The 20,419-nt window shown below is 53.4% G+C and overlaps 1 protein-coding gene across 4 annotated transcripts in view; it reads right to left on the bottom strand.

Annotated features, from left to right (window-relative positions):
• Positions 1-20,419, bottom strand: part of LRP1 (LDL receptor related protein 1) — a 123,042-nt gene that overhangs the window by 69,649 nt on the left and 32,974 nt on the right. For all 4 annotated transcript variants that reach the window (XM_059491168.1, XM_059491171.1, XM_059491169.1 and 1 more), the window contains exon 7: positions 1,787-1,949. In XM_059491168.1, coding sequence (XP_059347151.1) covers positions 1,787-1,949 — 163 coding nt within the window. The remainder of the gene's footprint in view (positions 1-1,786; positions 1,950-20,419) is intronic.

The raw sequence follows: 20,419 nt of genomic DNA, 5'->3' as shown, positions 1-20,419 counted from the left end.
ATACCTATCACCTATGTCAGACAGTTTGTTTCTACTCTAAACCAATCCCAAAGTGCCACCATCACAGCAGAAGATGGAGGCCAAGAAGAAGAAGAAGGACAAAGACTGGACACACTTAGATTCTTCCATCTTGCCTCCTGAGCCTCCATTCTAAAAACCCAAAAATCGATTTTTCACCCCGTGATAAACTATTATTCTACTTAAACTTCCTTGACTTGTAATCCTTCACATAAAGGTTGGTAATTATTTTTTCCAAGGGCACAGGGGTCTTGGGCTCTGTGCCAAGGTCTCTGAGCTCGGGCTGGAGCCCTCCAGGGCATCCAAAGGAATTTTCTGGGTTCTGACACATGCCCATGGGGCTGGCACTGAGCTCCCAGGAGCTCCAGATGAGTTGGTGTCACTGGAAGAGGTCCACAGGCACATTTGGGGTTGTGTTAAGCCTAAGGAACTCAACTCAGCCACCTCTGGAGCTTGTCTGCACCAGCCCTGGAGCTCCCTCCAAGATTCTCTGTGAAATTTGTTTGTTTATATGAAATACTCCTGATTTTCTGCTCAATAACACCAGCTCTTTCCACCCTGAGCCAGGAGGGAAGTGCCCATCAGCTGGCAAGGAGGGGAATTTTCCTCTTTAGTGGTTTTTCTGCCACAGCAGCTCCCAGGGGCTGGCAGCTGCCAGGGGTGCCCTGAGCTGCCCTCATGATTCAGCATCTTGGCATCCTCATCCTCAGGGCTGTGCAGGAGGCAGTGGCTGGACAGACAGACACCAGGGAGCTGCTTTGGATGTGTATGGAGCCATTCCAGCTCCTGAAAACCACTCCAGGTCCCAAAATCTGCAGCAAAGCTGAGCCCATGTCTTGGACAGAGACAGACACAAGGGAGCTGCTCTGGCTGTGCCCAGAGCCACTCCAGGTCCCAAAAACCACTCCAGCTCCTAAAACCACTCCAGCTCCCCAAAATCTGGGGCAAAGCTGTGCCCAGGCCAGGCTGGGTGGGAAATGTCCCTGCAGGGAGGACCCAAAAACCATTCCAGGTCCCAAAAACCACTCCAGCTCCCAAAATCTGGAGCAAAGCTGTGCCCACATTGTGTGGCACCAGCTGGAAGCAGCAGCTGATCCTGAGCTGGGCCAGGTGTGTCCCACAGGACTGAGCTCCTACAAACCACTCCAGCTCCCAAAAATCTCCAATCCCAAAACTTCAGCTCCCAAAAGCTGGGGCAAAGCAGTGCCCATGTCTTGGATGGACACACAGACACAAGGGAGCTGTTCTTGCTGTTCATGGAGTCACTCCAGCTCCTAAAAGCCATTCCAGGTCCCAAAAACCACTCCAGGTCCCAAAATCTGGAGCAAAGTTGTTCCCATGTCTTGGATGGAGATACAGACACAAGGGAGCTGCTCTGGCTGTGCATGGAGTCACTCCAGGTCCCAAAAACCACTCCAAGTCCCAAAATCTGGAGCAAAGCTGGAAACAGCAGCTTATCCTGAGCTGGGCCAGGTGTGTCCCACAGGTCTGAGCTCCTAAAAACCACTCCAGGTCCTAAAAACCACTCCAGGTCCCAAAAACCACTCCAGGTCCCAAAAACCACTCCAGCTCCTACAATCTGGAGCAAAGCTGGAAGCAGAAGCTTATCCTAAGCTGGGCCAGGTGTGTCCCACAGGGTTCAGCTGCTGCCAGGCCAGGCTGGGTGGCAAATGTCCCTGCACGGAGGACTCAACAAAGCACAGGAAATCCCTCCCAATCCCAGAGGGTCCCCAGTTGTCCCCAAGGGTGGTGAACTGCCAGGACTCACCCCATGGCCGGGTCCAGCGCGATCCCCTTGGGGTTGTAGAGCTCCAGGTCCAGCAGGGTGACACAGGTGTCCCCGTTCTTGTTGCACACAAAGATCCGGTCGTCGATGTCATCCACGAAGTAGAAGTTGCCCGTGAGCCAGTCGATGGCCATCTGCTCCACATCTGGGCCAGGACAGGGAGGGAAAGGGGGGTGAGGAAGGGAGGCACAGAGCCAGGAGCCCCCCAGGGTCACAAACACCAGCACGGCCGAGGAATGAAACCATGGGAGCCATGAATGCATTGGGATCTGCACCCCTAGAAAGGATCTGCCCTGCATGGAGTGACAGGGCTCTCATGGCACCCACAGCACCCACAGGGCACCCACAGGGCACCCAGAGCAAACACAGCACCCACGGCACCCACAGGGCACCCACAGCACGTTCAGGGCACCCACAAGGCACCCACAGCAAACACAGCACCCACGGCACCCACAGGGCACCCACAGGGCACCCACAGGGCACCCACAGGGCACCCACAGCACCCCCAGGGTCACAGCCACCAGCACAGCCAAGGAATGAACCCATGGGAGCCATGAATGCACTGGGAGCTGCACCCACAGCAAGGATCTGCCCTGGTCGCCCTGCGTGGAGCCACAGGGCACCCACAACACTCACAGGGCACCCAGGGCACCCAGAGCACCCATGGAACCCACAGGGCACCCACAGGGCACCCAGAGCACCCACAGGGCACCCATGGCACCCATGGCAGCCCATCCTCTGCTCCCCAGGGAGATCTGCAGCCCCCAGACAAGCCAAAAACATCACACACAACCAGGAGAGCATCCTGCAGAAACCCTAGGAATTCATCCCACAGGAATACTGGGATTTCATCCCACAGAAATATTGGGAATTTATCCTGTAGGAATACTGGGAAATCATCCCAGCAGAAACACTGGGAATTCACCCTGAAGGAAAATTAGGAATTCACCCTGCAGCAACACTGGGAATTCATCCCACAGGAATAATGGGAATTCACCCTGCAGAAACCCTAGGAATTCATCCTGCAGGAACACTGGGAATTCACCCTGAAGGAATATTGGGAATTTTTCCTGCAGAAACATTGGGAATTTTTCCTGCAGCAACACAGGGAAGTCATCCCTCAGAAACACTGGAATTTCTCCTGCTGAAATCTTGGGAATTCATCCTGCAGGAACACTGTGAATTCATCCTGAAGGAATATTGGGAATTCACCCTGTAGGAACACTGGGACTTTACCCTGTAGGAATACTGGGAATTCATCCTGCAGAAATGTTGGGAAATAATCTCTCAGAAACCCTGGAAATTCACCCTGCAGAAATCCTGGGAATTCATCCTGCAGAAACCCTAGGAATTCATCCCTCAGAAACACTGGGAATTCACCCTGTAGGAACACTGGGACTTTACCCTGTAGGAATGCTGGGAATTCACCCTGCAGAAACATTGGGAATTCACCCTGCAGAAACATTGGGAATTCATCCCTCAGGAACCCTGTGAATCCATCCCTCAGGAACCCCAGTGGGGCAGGGGAAGCTCTGCCAGTCCCTGCTGCAGAAGGGAGTGGGCAGCAGGGAAGGGGCTCCAGCAGCCCCACGGGTGGCACAGGTGGCACCGAGGGCAGAACCCGCTGGGCAAGGCGGGAGCAGAGCTAATCCAGAGCTGCAGGGACACCCTGGGGGCTGGGGCAGGTGAGAGGCAGCACCTGGCAGGCAGCATGTGAGCATTTAATTAAACCAGTGAAAGCCAGTGAGTGTTTAATTAAACCAGTTAAATCTGATCAGCCCAACGTGCCTGAATTCCTGCCTGGCCAGGGCTCAGCTGCTCAGCCCCTCCTGAGCCTGCCAGGACAGAGGCCAGGCTGAGGGGCTGCTGCTCCCAGAGATCCAAAGGGGTTTTGGAGAGCTGTCCTTTGGTTTGGTGCACCCCCAGACCCTGCATCTCCATCAATGCAGCACCACAGTGAGAATGGACAGGGTGGAGCAGGGATGGGGCAGAGCAGGGATGGGGCACAGAAGGGATGGGGCACAACGACCCCCCACCTCCAGGACCCCAAGATCAGGAGGACTCAGAGAGCCCTGGAGGAGCAGGGATGAGGAACAGTGACCCCCCAGTCCCAGCATCCTGAGGCTAAGAGGATCTGGAGAGCCCTGGAGGAGCAGGGATGGCGCAGAGCAGGGATGGGGCACAATGACCCCCCAGCCCCAGCATCCTGGGGCCAGCAGGACTCAGAGAACCCTGGAGGAAGGAGCAGGGATGGGGCACAACAACCCCCCAGCCCCAGGACCCCAAGATCAGGAGGACTCAGAGAGCCCTGGAGGAGCAGGGATGGGGAACAGGGAACCCTCAGTCCCATCACCTCAAGGTCAGCAGGACCTGGACAGCTCTGGAGGAGCAGGAATGGGGCAGAGCAGGGATGGGGCAGAACAGAGATGGGGCACAGCAGCCTCTTAGCCCCATCACCTCAAGGTCAGCAGGACCCAGACAGCCCTGGAAGAGCAGAGATGGGGCACAACAACCCCCCCAGTCCCAGCATCTCAAGGGCAGCAGGACCTGGACAGCCAAAGAAGAGCAGGGATGGGCCAGAACAGCCCCCCCCCCCCCATCCTCAGAACCCCAAGATCAGGAGGACTCAGAGAGCCCTGGAAGAGCAGAGATGGGGCACAGAAACCCCCCAGTCCCAGTACTCCAAGGCCTGCAGGACCTGGACACCCCAGAGGAGTAAGAATGGGGCACAATGACCCCCAAATTCCAATATCCCAAGGCCAGCAGGACCTGGACAGCCCCAGATGAGCAAGAATGAGCCAGAACAGCTCCCCATCCTCAGGACCCCAAGGTCAGGAGGACTCAGAGAGCCCTGGAAGAGCAGGGATGGGGCACAATGATCCCCCATCCTCAGGACCCCAAGGTCAGCAGGGCCCAGACAGCCCCAAAGGATCAAGGATGGGTCAGAACAGCCCCTCATCCTCAGGACCCCAAGGTCAGTGAGACCCAGACAGCCCTGGTGGAGCAGGGCCAGACAGCACTGAATTATTAACCAACACAGCAGGGAAAACACGAACCAAGCCAGGAGATTTTGCAATGCCCCCACCCCACCCTCGATCCCGGGGCTCTCCATCCACACAGCCGGGCTGGGACTGAGCACACAGAGAGAGTTTGGGGTGCACAGACCCCAATCCCCATCCCTGAGCGAGCCAGGCCAGCTCAGACAGCTCATTCTGTGGCCCTGGGGACAGGGAAGGGGACAGAGATGGGGACAGGGAAGGGGACAGAGATGGGGACGTTGACCCCACCCTCCTCAGGAAGGGCGAGGCTGTGAGAGGCAGCTTGTAAAAACAAGTGGGGACAGCCCGAGCCAAGGAATGAGAATCAACCCCAAACCAAGCCTGGTGCAGGGCTCACAACGTGCCAGGGCTGGCACAGGGTTCGGGGGGGCTCCTGCTCCAAGCAGGACCCCCCAGCTCCTGGGGCAAGAGGGGTTTGGGATGAAAACCACCTAAAAATGCACATTGGGGTGACATTCTGCCCCTGAGACAGAGTCCTGCTGTCACCCTGCTCCCCAAACCCCCCTGTGACATGGGGAGGGGGTGGCAGGGCCATGCCAGGGTGAGAAACACTTGAGCAAAGGGATGTAAAATCAAGTGGGAACAGCCAAAAACAAGGAATCAACCCCAAACAGGGCTCCCAAAGTGCTGCCCAACGTGCCAGGGCTGGCACAGGGCTCAGGGGGCTCCTGCTCCTGGGGCAAGAGGGGTTTGGGGTGAAAACTTGGGGTGGCAGGGTCCTGAGGATTGGGGGGCTGTTCTGGCGAGGAACACTCGAGCAAAGGGATGTAAAATCAAGTGGGAACAGCCAAAAACAAGGAATCAACCCCAAACAGGGCTCCCAGCGTGCCAGGGCTGGCACAGGATTTGGGGGGCTCCTGCTCCAACCAGGACCCCCCAGATCCTGGGGCAAGAGGGGTTTGGGATGAAAACCACCTAAAACTGTGCACTGGGGTGACAAGTTCTGCCCCAAGACAGAGTCCTGCTGTCACCAGGAGCAGCCACAGCCTTTTCCTGCTCCCCAAACCCCCCTGTGACATGGGGGGGGTCACCCTGCAGGAACACTGGGAATGGGGAAGGGGTGGCAGGGCCGTGCTGGGGCGAGGAACACTTGAGCAAAGGGATGTAAAATCAAGCAGAAACAGCCAAAACCAAGAAATTAACCCCAAACAAGGAGGAAACAACCTCAATCAAGCCAAGGAATCAAACACAAGCAGGGCTCCCAACGTGCCAGGCCTGGCACAGGGTTTCTGGGGGGGCTCCTCCTCCAGCCAGGACCCCCAGCTCCTGGAGCAAGAGGGGTTTGGGATAAAAACCACCTACAAATGCACATTGGGGTACCAAAGGCCACATTGTGCCCCTGAGACAGAGCTCTGCTGTCACCAGCAGCACCCCCAAACCCCCCTGTGACGTGGGGAGGGGGTGGCAGGGCCCTGCTGGGGCGAGGAACGCTCGAGCAAAAGGGATGTGCAAGAATTCCCCAAAAAAAGCAGAGCTTGGCTGGCGCCTGCGTGGCTGAGTCAGAGTCACAGGACCAGAGGAGAGATCCAAGCAGGGGCGGATGGGGAGCGTTGGCAGAACGGCTCAGGGGGCCCCCAGCATGGCTCAGAACCCCAAATTCTGCTCTTTGAGGGGTCCAACCCATCCCAGAGCCCCTTCCCCACCTCTCCCTCCGAGGTGGGGCTGAGTCCAGCCCAACACTCAAAGAGGGAAACACCCAACACAAGGCACAGAACTGCAGCCCCACATTCCCCTCACACTCATCCAGGGGAAAAGAGGGTCCTGGTCCAGCTGGGGGGCCCCAGATCAGCCCAAGCCCAATGCTCAAAGAGGAAAACATCCAAAACAAGGCACAGAATTGCAGCCCCATGTTCCCCTCACAGAATTCCCTGCTCCAGACCAGGGGAAAAGAGGGTCCTGATCCAGCTGGGGGGCTCCAGATGAGCCCCAGCCCAACACTCAAAGAGGAAAATACCCAAAATAAGGCACAGAATTCCAACCCCACATTTCCCCTCACACCCATCCTGCCCCAAGCCAGGTCCTGGTCCAGCTGGGGGTGTCCAGATGAGCCCCAGCTCCAAGCAGGGCAGCTCAGGGCTGAGGGTGATGCAAGCACTTGCTCCTCTCCCAGGCTTTATTTTTGCAGCTGGAAAGCATTACCCTCCTCAAAGGCTTTTGTTTTCCATCTCTCCCCGCTCACCATCCTCCCCTCTCCTTCGCAGGAATCACTTTTTATTTTTATTTTATACCACTGTTGTTATTTTCATTATTATTATAATTATTATTATTATTATTATTTTCAGCCTCTTTCTTGTAGCCTCAGCTAAACCTGGATTTCCTCTCGAACTTCTGCTGGGAGCTAATTTAGAAAACAGCTATTTTTAACCCCTGGCATTGGCCTGCAGACACTTTAGCCTCCCTCCTTCTCAATTTTTGGAGAGGGGGAGACTCTCCCTCTGTGTCCCCCTTCAAGAATGGATGCCCAGGGATGGTGCCACGACCACCCATGGCCATAAAAACACCTTTGAACCCATCTGAGGGGACCAGCAGTGCTGACTTTGTCCCCTGGAGGGGTCATAGATGATTTCCAGAGAATCCCACCACCCCCTTCCCTCCCAAAACCCCCTTTGGGTGCCTCTCCCCCCCCAAAAAAATTCCCAATTTGGAACAAATCCCTCTCCTTGCTCAACCCCGGCGATTGCGACACGAGCCGAGCTCATTTCCCAAGATTTATTTATTTGGGAGCCTTTGGAAAGGAGCTGGTGGGGGCAGAGAGCAGGGAAATTTCAGCTTTTTCAGCTTTCCAAGGCTCTTCCTGGGACAGGCAGCCAAAAATCCCTCACAGGGACGGGGACAGGGATGGGGTCCAGGCCAGCAGCCCCATTTAGGAGAGGGGGAGGATGGAGGATGAGGGAACTTCATTAAAATTGCTCAACACGGGCGGGTTGGCGGCTTCAGGAAACCCCAAAAGCCACGCTCACAGATGTTTCCTGGTTTCACACCCTCCAGGGCCTGAGTGAGCCCCACTGAGCTGTTCCTGAGGTCCCTGCCACAAAACCCTGTCACACTGAGTTTGGATTTTCCCTTTTCTGAGAATCCCAGACTGGTTTGGGTCAAAAGATCATCTCAGTCCCACTTGAGACACCTTCCAGGTTGCTCCAAGCTCCATCTAACCTGGCCTTGGGCACTTCCAGGGATCCAGGGGAGGAATTTCTTCCTAATATCCCACCTAAACCCACTCTGTGTCAGTGAGAAGCCATTCCCTGTGTCCTGTCACTCCAGACCCCTCTCCCAAGTCCCTCTCCAGCTCTCCTGGAGCCTCTTCAGGCACTGGAAGAAGCTCTGAGCTCTCCCTGAGCCCCACTGAGCTGTTCCTGAGGTCCCTGCCACAAAACCCTGTCACACTGAGCTTGGATGTTCCCTTTTCTGAGAATCCCAGACTGGTCAAAAGATCATCTCAGTCCCACTGGTTTGGGTCAAAAGATCATCTCAATCCCACTTGAGACACCTTCCACTATCTCAAGGTGTTCCATGCTCCATCCAACCTGGCCTTGGGCACTTTCAGAGATCCAGGGGAGGAATTTCTTCCTAAAATCCCACCTAACCACACCCTGTGTCAGTGGGAAGCCATTCCCTGTGTCCTGTCACTCCAAGCCCTTGTCCCCAGCTCTCCTGGAGCCTCTTCAGGCACTGGAAGAAGCTCTGAGCTCTCCCTGGAGCCTTTGCAGCTCCAGACCTTCTGGAACCTCCTTCTCCAGCTCTCCTGAAGCCTCTTCAGGCACTGAAAGAAGCTCTGAGCTCTCCCTGGTGCTTTCTCAGCTCCAGCTCTTCTGGAGCCTCTTCAGGCACTGGAAAAAGCTCTGAGTTCTCCCTGGAGCCTTCTCAGTTCCAGCTCTTCTAGAGCCATTATCTCCAGCTCTCCTGGAGCCTTTTCAGGTGCTGGAAGAAGCTCTGAGCTCTCCCTGGAGCCTTTGCAGCTCCAGACCTTCTGGAACCTCCTTCTCCAGCTCTCCTGAAGCCTCTTCAGGCACTGAAAGAAGCTCTGAGCTCTCCCTGGTGCTTTCTCAGCTCCAGCTTTTCTGGAGCCTCTTCAGGTACAAGAAGAAGCCCTGAACTTTCCCTGGTGCCTTCTCAGCTCCAGATCTTCTTTATCCTCTCTCTCCAGCTTTTCTGGAGCCTCTTCAAGCACTGGAAGAAGCCCTGAACTTTTCCTGGACCCTTTTAAGCTTCAGATTTCCTGGAACCTCCCTCTCCAGCTCTCCTGGAACCTCTTCAAGCACTGGAAGAAGCTTTGAGCTCTCCCTGGACCCCTTTAAGCTCCAGATCTTCTGGAGCCTCTTCAGGTACTGGAAGAGGCTCTGAGCCTTCCCTGGACCCTTCTCACCCCCATCTCTCCCAGCCTGGCTCCAACCCTCCAACCCTGACCTCCTCCTTCTTCTGGGATCCCAGAGCTCCAGGTGGGACAATCCCACCCAAAGATCTCCTTGAAACAATTCCCACATTTCCCACTGGAGCTGCAGCCTCAAATTCTCCCTCCCTCAACTGGATTTACCCCACTCCCAGCGAGGCACTGCAGGGCTGTGGGTTTGGGTTTGTATTTTTTTATTTTTTTTTTTTGTGGGGGGGAAGGAGCTTTGCTGAGCCAGCAAATAACTTTGCTCTGCATGAATCAGTTGCTGTGCAGTCTGCAAACACATCAATTGTGGCCTGACAGGAGGAGGAAGGAAACACACACAAAATCTTCCCTCGGATTAAACCCAGGGATTTCGACAGTCCTCAAACAGCTGCAAGGGGAATGAAGCCACCCAGCAGCTCCTCCAGGCTGAACAAGGAAAAGGAGAAACCTCCCTGTACCCACAGAGGTCCAAAAAGCTCAGGAAAAAATCAAAACAGCAAAATTTCCCTGAATTTTGGAATCCCTGAGGTGGAAAAACCCTCCAGGACCATCGAGTCCAAGCTGTGACCAATCCCTGAGTGCCACATGCAGATGTTCCTCAGACACCTCCAGGGATGGGCACTCCACCACCTCCCTCTCAATGCCTTTCCATGAAGAAATTCCAACCCTTCCCATTAAGAAATTCCTCCTGAAATGTGTGGATGTGGCACCTGGGGACACATTTCAGCAATGACCTGGCAGCTCTGGGTTAGTGGTTGGACTCGAGGGTCTTAGAGGGCTTTCCAACTTTTCATTTTCAATCTCTGAATTCCAGAGTCCCTGAGGTTGCAAAAACCCTCCAGGATAATCGAGTCCAAGCTGTGACTGATCCCTGAGTGCCACATCCAGATGTTCCTCAGACACCTCCAGGGATGGGCACCCTCCCTAAGAACCCCTCCCAATGCCTGACAACCCTTCCCATGAAGAAATTCCTCCTGAAATGTGCAGATGTGGCACTTGGGGACATGTTTCAGCAATGACCTTTTAGCTCTGGGTTAATGGTTGGACTCAAGGGTCTTAGAAGGTTTTTCAACTTTTCAATCTCTGAATTCCAGAGTCCCTGAGGTTGCAAAAACCCTCCAGGATCATCGAGTCCAAGCTGTGACCGATCCCTGAGTGCCACATGCAGATGTTCCTCAGACACCTCCAGGGATGGGCACTCCACCACCTCCCTCCCAATGCCTGACAACCCTTTCCATGAAGAAATTCCTCCTGAAATGTGCGGATGTGGCACTTGGGGACACATTTTAGTGACAATCTGGCAGCTCTGGGTTAATGGTTGCACTCGAGGGTCTTAGAGGGTTTTCCAACGTTAATAATTTTCCATGATTCCAAGTCTGGGAGAAACTCCAGCTTCCCCTCTACCCAGCTACCCCTCAAGGGAGCATTTCTTTAGGGGTTCAACAAGATCAGGAAAAAATCAAAACAGCAAAAAATTCTGAAATCCAGAATCCCTGAGCTTGGAAAAACCCTCCAGGACCATCGAGTTCATCTCTGAGTGCCACATCCAGATGTTCCTCAGACACCTCCAGGGATGGGCACCCTCCCTTAAAACCCCTTCCAATGCCTGACAACCCTTTCCATGAAGAAATTCCTCCTGAAATGTGTGGATGTGGCACTTGGGGACACATTTTAGTGACAATCTGGCAGCTCTGGGTTAATGGTTGCACTCGAGGGTCTTAGGGGATTTTCCAACTTTAGTAATTCCATGATTCCAAGTCTGGGAGAAATTCCACTTCCATGCTGTTCCTCAAGGGAGCATTTCCAGGAGAGCAGGACAGGGATGTGGGGGCAGGAGAGGTCCCAGCTCTGCTTGAAGCAGCCAAAAACATCCCTGGGCACGGAGCTCTGACACCAAATCCTTGTTCCCATTCTGCTCAGGAGCATTTTCCCCCTTGCCCCAGCACAAGGGACAGAGAATAGAGATGGAGTGTTTAAAGCCAACATCTGACTTTAAATAAAGAATAATAAAGAAATAAAGAGAAATAAAGAGAAATAAAGAATAAATAAAGACATAAAGAATAAATGAAGAATATTAAAGTCCTATAAACAGCTGGTTCTTGCTTCCCCAGGGTCAACCAGCCTTGACACAAATGGAAAATATTTAAATAACGAATAATAAATAAGGAATAATAAAGAATAATGTATTTTAAAAAATTAATAATAAAGAATATTTAAATAACGAATAATAAAGAAATAAGGAATAATAAAGAATAAATAACGAATAATAAAGAAATAAATAGTAATAAAGAAATAAAGAATATCAAAGTCCTATAAGCAGCTGGTTCTTGCTTCCCCAGGGTCAACCAGCCTTGACACAAATGAATAAAATTTAAATAACAAATAAGAATAACGAATAATAAATAATGAATAACAAATAATAATGAATAATAAAGAAATAACGAATAATAAAGAATAAATAATGAATAATAAAAAAATAAAGAATAAAAAAGAAATAAAAATTAATAAAGAATATTCAAGTCCTATAAACAGCTGGTTCTTGCTTCCCCAGGGTCAACCAGCCTTGACACAAAAAAATAATATTTAAATAACGAATAATAAATAATGAATAATAACGAATAATAATGAATAATAAAGAAATAACGAATAATAAAGAATAAATAATGAATAATAAAGAATAAATAACAAATAATTAAAAAAATAATAATAAAGAAATAAAAAATAAAGAAAGAATATTTCAGTCCTATAAACAGCTGGTTCTTGCTTCCCCAGGGTCAACCAGCCTTGACACAAGCGAATAATATTTAAATAACGAATGATAAAGAAATAACGAATACTAAAGAAAAAATAAGGAATAATAAAGAAATCAATAATAATAAAGAAATAAAGAATAAATAAAGAATATTTAAGTCCTATAAACAGCTGGTTCTTGCTTCCCCAGGGTCAACCAGCCTTGACACAAACCATGGAATCCATGGTTCCCATCCACACCACATCCCACGGAGAGCAGCAAACACCACGTCCCCTGCTCTGGGCACAAAGGGCAAGCAGGAATTGTGGCCAAATTGCCACCCAGCAAGAAAAGAAGCCTGGGAGGGCTGGGGGGTGGCCCCAAGAGCCCCCCCAGACGCTCAGGGCACGCGGCCTGGAAGGAAAAACATCTTGGAAAAGTCGCCGAATATTTCAGCTCTGAAACGCCGGCGGAGGCTCGTCAGGAATGCAATCCCCAGGGCTGCTGAAATCCATCGGTTTCCTACTTTCCTTTTTTTTTTTTTATAGGGAATGATCCGTTTGATACATTTACATAATGCCATAATCTGGAGGAATTTCTGTCTCTCTTTTTCCCCCCTCCACAGACATCCTCTCGCTGGGAGAACAAACCCGTCTCTGTGACCGGCCTGGATAAACACTGCTCCTGGGGACAATTTTCCTTAATTAGAAGTATGTTAACAGGACGAGCACAAAGACAAACTCCCGCCCCCGAGGGCGCCCGACGGACCGACGGACAGACACCCTGAGGGTCCCCCCTTTGCTCCCAGGAACAGCCAAGTCCTTGTGTGTCCGAGCAGGGCAGGAAGGAGGAGAGGCTGCCACCAGCACCACCACAGCCGTCACGTCAGCCTGGTTGCCTCAGCAAAGCAGGCTCAAAAATAAATAAATTCACCCCCCTCCCTTTCTGCTGAGATGTTTCTGTGCGAGGAGGAACCGCTGGGTGGAAGCTGGTGGACCTGGGCCAGGATGTCTGAGTCGGTGCTGGGATGGAGCCCTGGGGCTGTGTGAGAGCTCACGCCCGACCTGAGCCGGCCAAATGTGCTTCAGGGGGTGACAGAGCCCCCTCAGAGGGACTTCCCCGCCTTGGGGACAGGATGGAGCAATGCCCTGCTCCACAGAGCACTGGGAGTCCCAGTGCCTTGGATCCAGTGCAGCAGCACTGAAGGGGAACCAAGGAACCACCAGAACCTCTCCAGCACCTCAGTGACACCACCTGCAGCTCCACAGGGTGGGGACACCCCAAATTTGCCTCCTCTTCTCTATTCTGGTGCAGCACCATGGCTGTATCTGAAGGGGAACCATGTCCAAGGGATCACCAGAACCTCTCCAGGACCTCTCTGACACCATCTCCAGCTCTCCAGGGTAGGGACACCCCAAACTTCCCTCCTCTTCAGGTCATGTTCGGCTCCATGCAGCACCATGGCTGTATCTGAAGGGGAACCATGTCCAAGCAGTCACTGGCACCATCTCCAGCTCCACAGGGTGAGGACATCCCAAAATTGCCTCCTCTTCAGGCCATGTTCTGCCCCATGGCTGCATCTCCCATGTCCAAGCATTCACTGACACCATCTCCAGCTCCTCAGGGGTGACACAGCCCCCTCAGAGGGACATCCCAGCACTGGGGACAGGCTGGAGCACTGACCTGCTCCATAGAGCCCTGGAGCATTTCTACTCTGAAATGCTGTCCCAGTCCCAGTGCTTTGGATCCCCAGTGCAGCACCACAGAATGGGAACTGTGTCCAAGGGATCACCAGAACCTCCCCAGCCCCTCTCTGACACCATCTCTGCTCCCCAGGGTGGGGACACCCCAAATTTGCCTCCTCTTCTCCATTCTGGTGCAGCACCATGGCTGCATCTGAAGGGGAACCATGTCCAAGGGATCACCAGAACCTCTCCAGGACCTCTCTGACACCATCTCTGCTCCCCAGGGTGGGGACACCCCAAATTTGCCTCCTCTTCTCTATTCTGGTGCAGCACCATGGCTGCATCTGAAGGGGAACCATGCCAAGGGATCACCAGAACCTCCCTAACCCCTCACTGACACCATCTCTGCTCCCCAAAATGGGGACACCCCAAACTTTCCCTCCTATTCAGGCCATGTTCTGCTCTGGTACAGCACCATGGCTGCATCTCCCATGTCCAAGATACCACCAGAACATCTCCAGCCCCTCTCTGACACCATCTCCCAAGTGGGAACACCCCAAAATTGCCTCCTCTTCACACTGTGCTCTGCTCCATGCAGCACCATGGCTGTATCTGCAGGGGAACCATGTCCACGGGATCACCAGAAACTTCTCCAGCTCCTCACTGACACCATCTCTGCTCCACAGGGTGGAGACACCCCAAAATTGCCCCCTCTTCTCCATTCTGGTGCAGCACCATGGCTGTATCTGAAGGGGAACCACGTCCAAGCAGCCACTAACACCATCTCTGCTCCACAGGGTGAGGACACCCCAAATTTGCCTCCTCTTCAGGCCATGTTCTGCTCTGGTACAGCACCATGACTGCATCTCCCATGTCCAAGGCACCACCAGAACCTCTCCAGCCCCTCACTGACACCATCTCTGCCCCCCCAAAATGGGGACACCCCAAACTTTCCCTCCTCCCCATGTCCTGGCTCAACCCCACAGCATCCCCGCAGAGCCTGGCTGAGGCACAGGAGGTGGGGAAGAGCAGGAACAGGGAATGGAATGAGCTGTGGAGGGCAGCCAAGGGACTGCTAATTACTCTGCCTTAATGAGCCCATTCCGTGGGCACAAATATTCCACAGAGGCTGAGGGGGAGGCACGGGGGCACTTGGCTTCCTTCTGGGTGAGAGGAGAGAGACACAGGCTCGATGGGAACCCGGCACTGGGGTGATTTGGGGGGGAGGAGAAAGCAGAAATAGGGCCAGGAAGGGTCCCAAGGGGCTCCTGCAGTGAGGATGGACAGACAGACGTGTGCTGGGACACACAGACAGATGTGTGCTGGGACAGACACGCTCCTGTCCATGTGAAATCAAACCTGGGCACTGATGACTCAGGACATTCGTGTCACCCTTTTGTCCCCAGCAATGTGGGAATGCAGCTCAGCCCTGCCACCACAGCCTGGGGGGGCGGGGTTCAGGGGCTCTCAGTCCCTTTGGGGGATTTATTTCTGTTCCTTACAAGGGGAAACAGCAGGAAAGGGGAGTCAGAGATGCTGGGAAGAGCCACAGAGGGGTCCTGAGTGTCAGATCTTCGTTAAGAGACTGATTAAAATCACCATCATGCCTCACAATGAGCTGGTGTGAGTGCACGGCTCCAGACAGTCCCTGTGTCCTTCATCCCCTGTTCTCCTCATCCTCTGCTCCCTCCAGCTCCTGCTTGCCTTCATCCCCTGTTCACACCCAATTCCTGCTTTCCTGTGTGGTGCCTGCTCCCCTCTATCCCCTTCTCCCACCCCTCCCATTCTCTGTTCCCATCCACCCTGGTTCTTGCTGTCCCCTATCCCCTGCTCCCCTCCATGTCCTGCTCCCATTTATCCCTTGCTCCCATTTATCTCTTGCTCCCATTTATGCCTTGCTCCCATTGATTCCCTGCTCCCTTTCATGTCCTGGTCCCATTTATCCCCTGGTCCCATTTATCCTCTGTTCCCATTTATTCTCTGGTCCCATTTATCCCCTGCTCTCTCCTATCTTCTGATTTCCCCCATCCCCTGCTCTCCCCTATCCCCTTTTCCCCTCCATATCCTGCTCCCATTTTTCCCTCACTCCCATTTATCCTGTGCTCCCCTATCCCCTTCTCCCCTTCATGTCCTGTTCTCATTTTACCCTTGCTCCCATTCATCCCCTGCTCCCATTTATTGTTGCTCCCCCCTATCTCCTGATTTCCCCCATCCCCTTCTCCCCTCCATGTCCTGCTCCCATTTATCCCCTGGTCTCTCCTATTCCCTAATTTCCCCCATCCCCTGATTTCCTCCATCCCCTGCTCCCCTTCATGTCCTTCTCCCATTTATTCCTTTTTCCCATTTATCCTTTGCTCCCATTTATCCTCTGCTCTCCCCCATCTCCTGATTGCCCCCATCCCCTGCTCTCCCCTATCCCTTCTCCTCACCATATCCTGTTCCTATCTATCCCCTGCTCCCATTTATCCCCTGCTCCCCTCCATGTCCTCCCATTTATCTTCTGCTCCCATTTATCCCCTTCTCTCCCCTAACCCCTGCTCCCCTATCCCTTCTCCCCTCCATGTCCTGCTCCCATTTACCCCCTGCCCCATTTATCCCCTTCTCTCCCATCCCCTGCTCTCCCCCATCTCCCACTTTCCTTCCTCACTGCACCAAGAACAGCCACAAACAGTTAAAAAAGAAGAAAAGAAACCAACAGAAAGGAGCCACGAGATGAAGTTACCAATCATCCCCCTCTCCTGCCAAGTGAGTTCACGTCGGAGCCTCTTTCTTGGCCAGGATGAGGCAGCAAGGAAGAAAAATAGCTTTCCATGCAAAGTGGGGGAAGAAATGTACTTGGATTCCTCTGCAGGCCCTGAAATCAATCTGTCCCAGCTCCTCTCCCTGCCTGCTGGCACGGGGACAGCCCATTCCCAGTGACACTGAAATGGAGTCAATGAAAACACCCCCAGAACTGGGCAGCTTGGGATTGATGCTGCCCAGGAAGGGATTTTAATGCTGGCCAGATTGTTGGTGTTTGGGGTTTAGAATGCACTCAGGATCAAATGTCCTGATATTTCAAACGCCTTCCCGGGGGTTTGTTTTAGAAAGGAAAACAACAAAGCTTAAATTGAGAAATAATAAATCGTGGCACCTCTGCAGCCTTTCCCCAGCAGCCCTGCAAGGAGCCTGCTGAGGGAAATTCCTGCAGAATTGGTGCCTGCTCCTACTGGGAAGGAGCAGAGCTGGACTGGGAAACCAGTGCTGGGACTGGGAGAGCAAAGCTGGACTGGGAGAACAGAGCTGGGACTGGGAAACCAGTGCTGGACTGGGAGAGTGGCACTGGGACTGGGAAGGAGCAGAGCTGGAGTGGGAGAACAGTGCTGGACTGGGAAACCAGTGCTGGGACTGGGAAGGAGCAGTGTTGGGCTGGCAGAACCATGCTGAGACTGGAAAGGAGCAGAGCTGGGACTGGGAAACATTGCTGGGACTGGGAAGGAGCAGTGCTGGACTGGGAGAGGAACAGAGCTGGACTGGGAGAACAGTGCTGGGACTGGGAAACCAGTGATGGACTGGGAAAGATCAGAGCTGGGAGTGGGAGAGCAGTGCTGGACTGGGAAACCAGTGATGAACTGGGAGAACAGAGATGGGACTGGTAAAGCAGTGCTGGAACTGGGAAAGCAGTGCTGGACTGGGAAAGAGCAGAGCTGGACTGGGAGAGGAGTGTTGGACTGGGAAGGAGCAGAGCTGGGACTGGGAAAGCAGTGCTGGGACTGGGAAAGAGACTGGGAGAACAGAGCTGGGACTGGGAAGGAGCAGAGCTGGACTGGGAGAACTGGGAGAGTGGCACTGGGACTGGGAAGGAGCAGTTTTGGGACAGGACAGCAGTTTGGGACTGGGAAGGAGCAGAGCTGGGACTGGGAGGGTGGCACTGGGACTGGGAGGGCAGAGATGGGACTGGGAGGGCAGAGATGGGACTGGGAGGGCAGAGATGGGACTGGGAGGGTGGCACTGGGACTGGGAGGGTGGCACTGGGACTGGGAGGGCAGAGATGGGACTGGGAGGGTGGCACTGGGACTGGGAGGGTGGCACTGGGACTGGGAGGGTGGCACTGGGACTGAGGGGGGTGGCACTGGGACTGGGGGGGCAGAGATGGGACTGGGAGGGTGGCACTGGGACTGGGGGGGTGGCACTGGGACTGGGAAGGAGCAGCACCAGACCTGGGATGGGGCAGTGCCAGCTCCAGGCACAATCACTGCATTCCCTGGCATCACCAAGCTCAGCTGCTGATCAGACCCTCCCAGTTCTGACCATGCAAAAAGAGCACAGAAAAGGGGAAAAAGAAAAAGGGGGAAAAGAAACCGAAAGAGCAGGATAAGGGGAGGGGAAGGGCAGGGACAGGGCAGCCACCCCAAGAGCCAGGGACAAGCCCAGAGCTCTCACTCCTGGCACGTGTTCCCCAGTATTTTTCCACAGTGCAAGCAAAGGGCTCCTGCCTTGCCCTGAGTGTCACCCGATCACAGAGCACCGGAGACAGGGATTTAACACCTCTGTCACCACTGCCAAGGGGACCCAGAGGTGACAGCACAGCCCTGGCCTGCTGCCAGCCAAAGGTGGCATCCCAAGGACAGTCCTGAGAGGTGTCCCCATCTCCTGGTGTCACCTCTGGGGACACGAATCTGATGGAAGGAGGCACAAATCCCCCAGGGATTTAACACCTCTGCCAATGCCACCATGGGGACTCAGAGGTGACCAGCACAGCCCTGGCCTGTTGCCAGCCAAAGGTGGCATCACAAGGACAGTCCTAAGAGGTGTCCCCACCTCCTGGTGTCACCTCTGGGGACATGAATCTCATAGAAGGAAGCACAAATCCCCCAGCACAGCTGCTTCCCTGCCAGGATTGCTCAAGGATGCGATCCCTATAAAACAACCCCAGGATTGGAGGACAAGGCCAGCAGGATAAGCTTGGAGATCTGGGGGAGCAGAGAGTTCTGGCCATGACACGAGAAGCAGCAGCAACAGATTTTAATTATTATTTTTTAGTGCTCCGTTTGGCTCAGAAATTCCTTGGAAGCCCAAGTGCAAACAAACAAGGACATTGTCTGGGGGAACACGTGGAGGTTGGAATCTGCTTGAGAAATCCCACGGGATCACAAAGTCCCCGGAGGTCAAGGAGCTGCCACGGAGCACTGAGGGTCCAGGGGGAGCTGTGACAGGTCCCCAAGTGTCCCCTGCCCCATCCCAAAGGGGTTTAGGGGTTCAGATGAACCCCCCTGTGCCATCCTGGTGCAGCCTGAGCCTCTGTCCTTGAGCCTGCCAGGCATGGAACACTGCAGGATTGTCACAGGGAGAGGAGGAGAGGGACAGCAGGAAGGGAGGAAGGATAAGAAAAGTTCCTCTTGTTGCAATTCAGTGCTGGCAGGAAGGACAAGCCCTTCTCATGCCTCATTCTCATCATGGGGGTGAGCACTGAGGGACACTGAGCACCCAGGATGGTCCCTGTGGAGATGGGGACGGGCTGGACCCCTCCCCACATGATCCCACCTGTGCTGGCCATTGCCACCAAGCCCTGAGGTGACTGATGGTAAAGAAAATTATCAAATTCCAGCAAAAACCAGAAATTTTTGTAAGAGAAATGGATGGAAAGCTTCACCAGGCTCTGATTTTTTAGTGTGTCCCTGAAAAAAGACCTGGGAGTGGCCAGTGCCCCCCAGCCCAACTGACGGTGGAGAAAAATGATCCAATTCCAACTCAAAACAGGAATTTTTGTAACAGAAATGGATAGAAAGCTTCAGCAGGCTCTGATTTTTTAGTGTGTCCCCAGAAAAAGACCTGGGGGTGGCCAGAACCCCCCAGCCCAACTGAGGGTGGAAATGATCCAATTCCAAGAAGAAACAGGAATTTTTGTAAGATAAATGGATGGAAGGATTCACCGGCCTCTGATTTTTTAGTGTATCCCAGAAAAGCACCTGAGGGTAGGAAACCAGCCCTGAGTGGGCCAGAGCCCCCTCAACCAGCTAATGGTGGAGAGAAATGATCCAATTCCAACACAAAATGGGAATTTTTGTAAGAGAAATGGATGGAAAGCCTCACCAGCCTCTGATTTTTAGAAAAAAGACCTGGGGGCAGGGAAGCAGCCCCGAGGTGGCCAGAGCCCCCCAGCCCAACTGATGGTGGAGAAAAATGATCCAATTCCAACTCAAAACAGAAATTTTTTGTAAGAAAAATGGATGGAAGGATTCACCAGCCTCTGATTTTTTAGAGTGTCCCCAAAAAAAGACCTGGGGGTAGGGAAGCAGCCCCGAGGTGGTCAAAGCCCCCCCAGCCCACTCAGACTGATGGTGGAGAGAAATTATCCAATTCCAGCACAAAATAGCAATTTTTGTAACAGAAAATTCCAACACAAAACAGGAATTTTTTGTAAGATAAGTGGATGGAAGGATTCACCAGCCTCTGATTTTTTTAGTGTATCCCAGAAAAAAGACCTGGGGGCAGGGAAGCAGCCAGCTCAGATCAAGTGAGAAAATCAGTGCCTGTGACAAATATCCACGGGCAGCGAGGTGGGAGCCGAGGGGGAGGCGCTGCAGGAAGCCCTGAGGAGAGCAAAAAGCTTCGGGAGTGTAAAGACCGAGGGGAACAATAAAGCTCTGAGGACACCGGGTCGTGCCAAGGGCTGTTAACAGCCCTCGTTTAACACATCTCCCGTGGCACAAGTGACAGAAATCTCTGCAGGACAGGGAGGCAGGGGAGCCTCATCCCAGGGTGTCCCCCTGCTGCTCTGCAGCC

Source organism: Ammospiza nelsoni, chromosome 32, assembly GCF_027579445.1.
Source record: "Ammospiza nelsoni isolate bAmmNel1 chromosome 32, bAmmNel1.pri, whole genome shotgun sequence".
NCBI lineage: Eukaryota > Metazoa > Chordata > Aves > Passeriformes > Passerellidae > Ammospiza > Ammospiza nelsoni.
The sequence above is the reverse complement of the archived record's forward strand: the minus strand, read 5'-3'. Positions and strand labels throughout refer to the sequence as shown.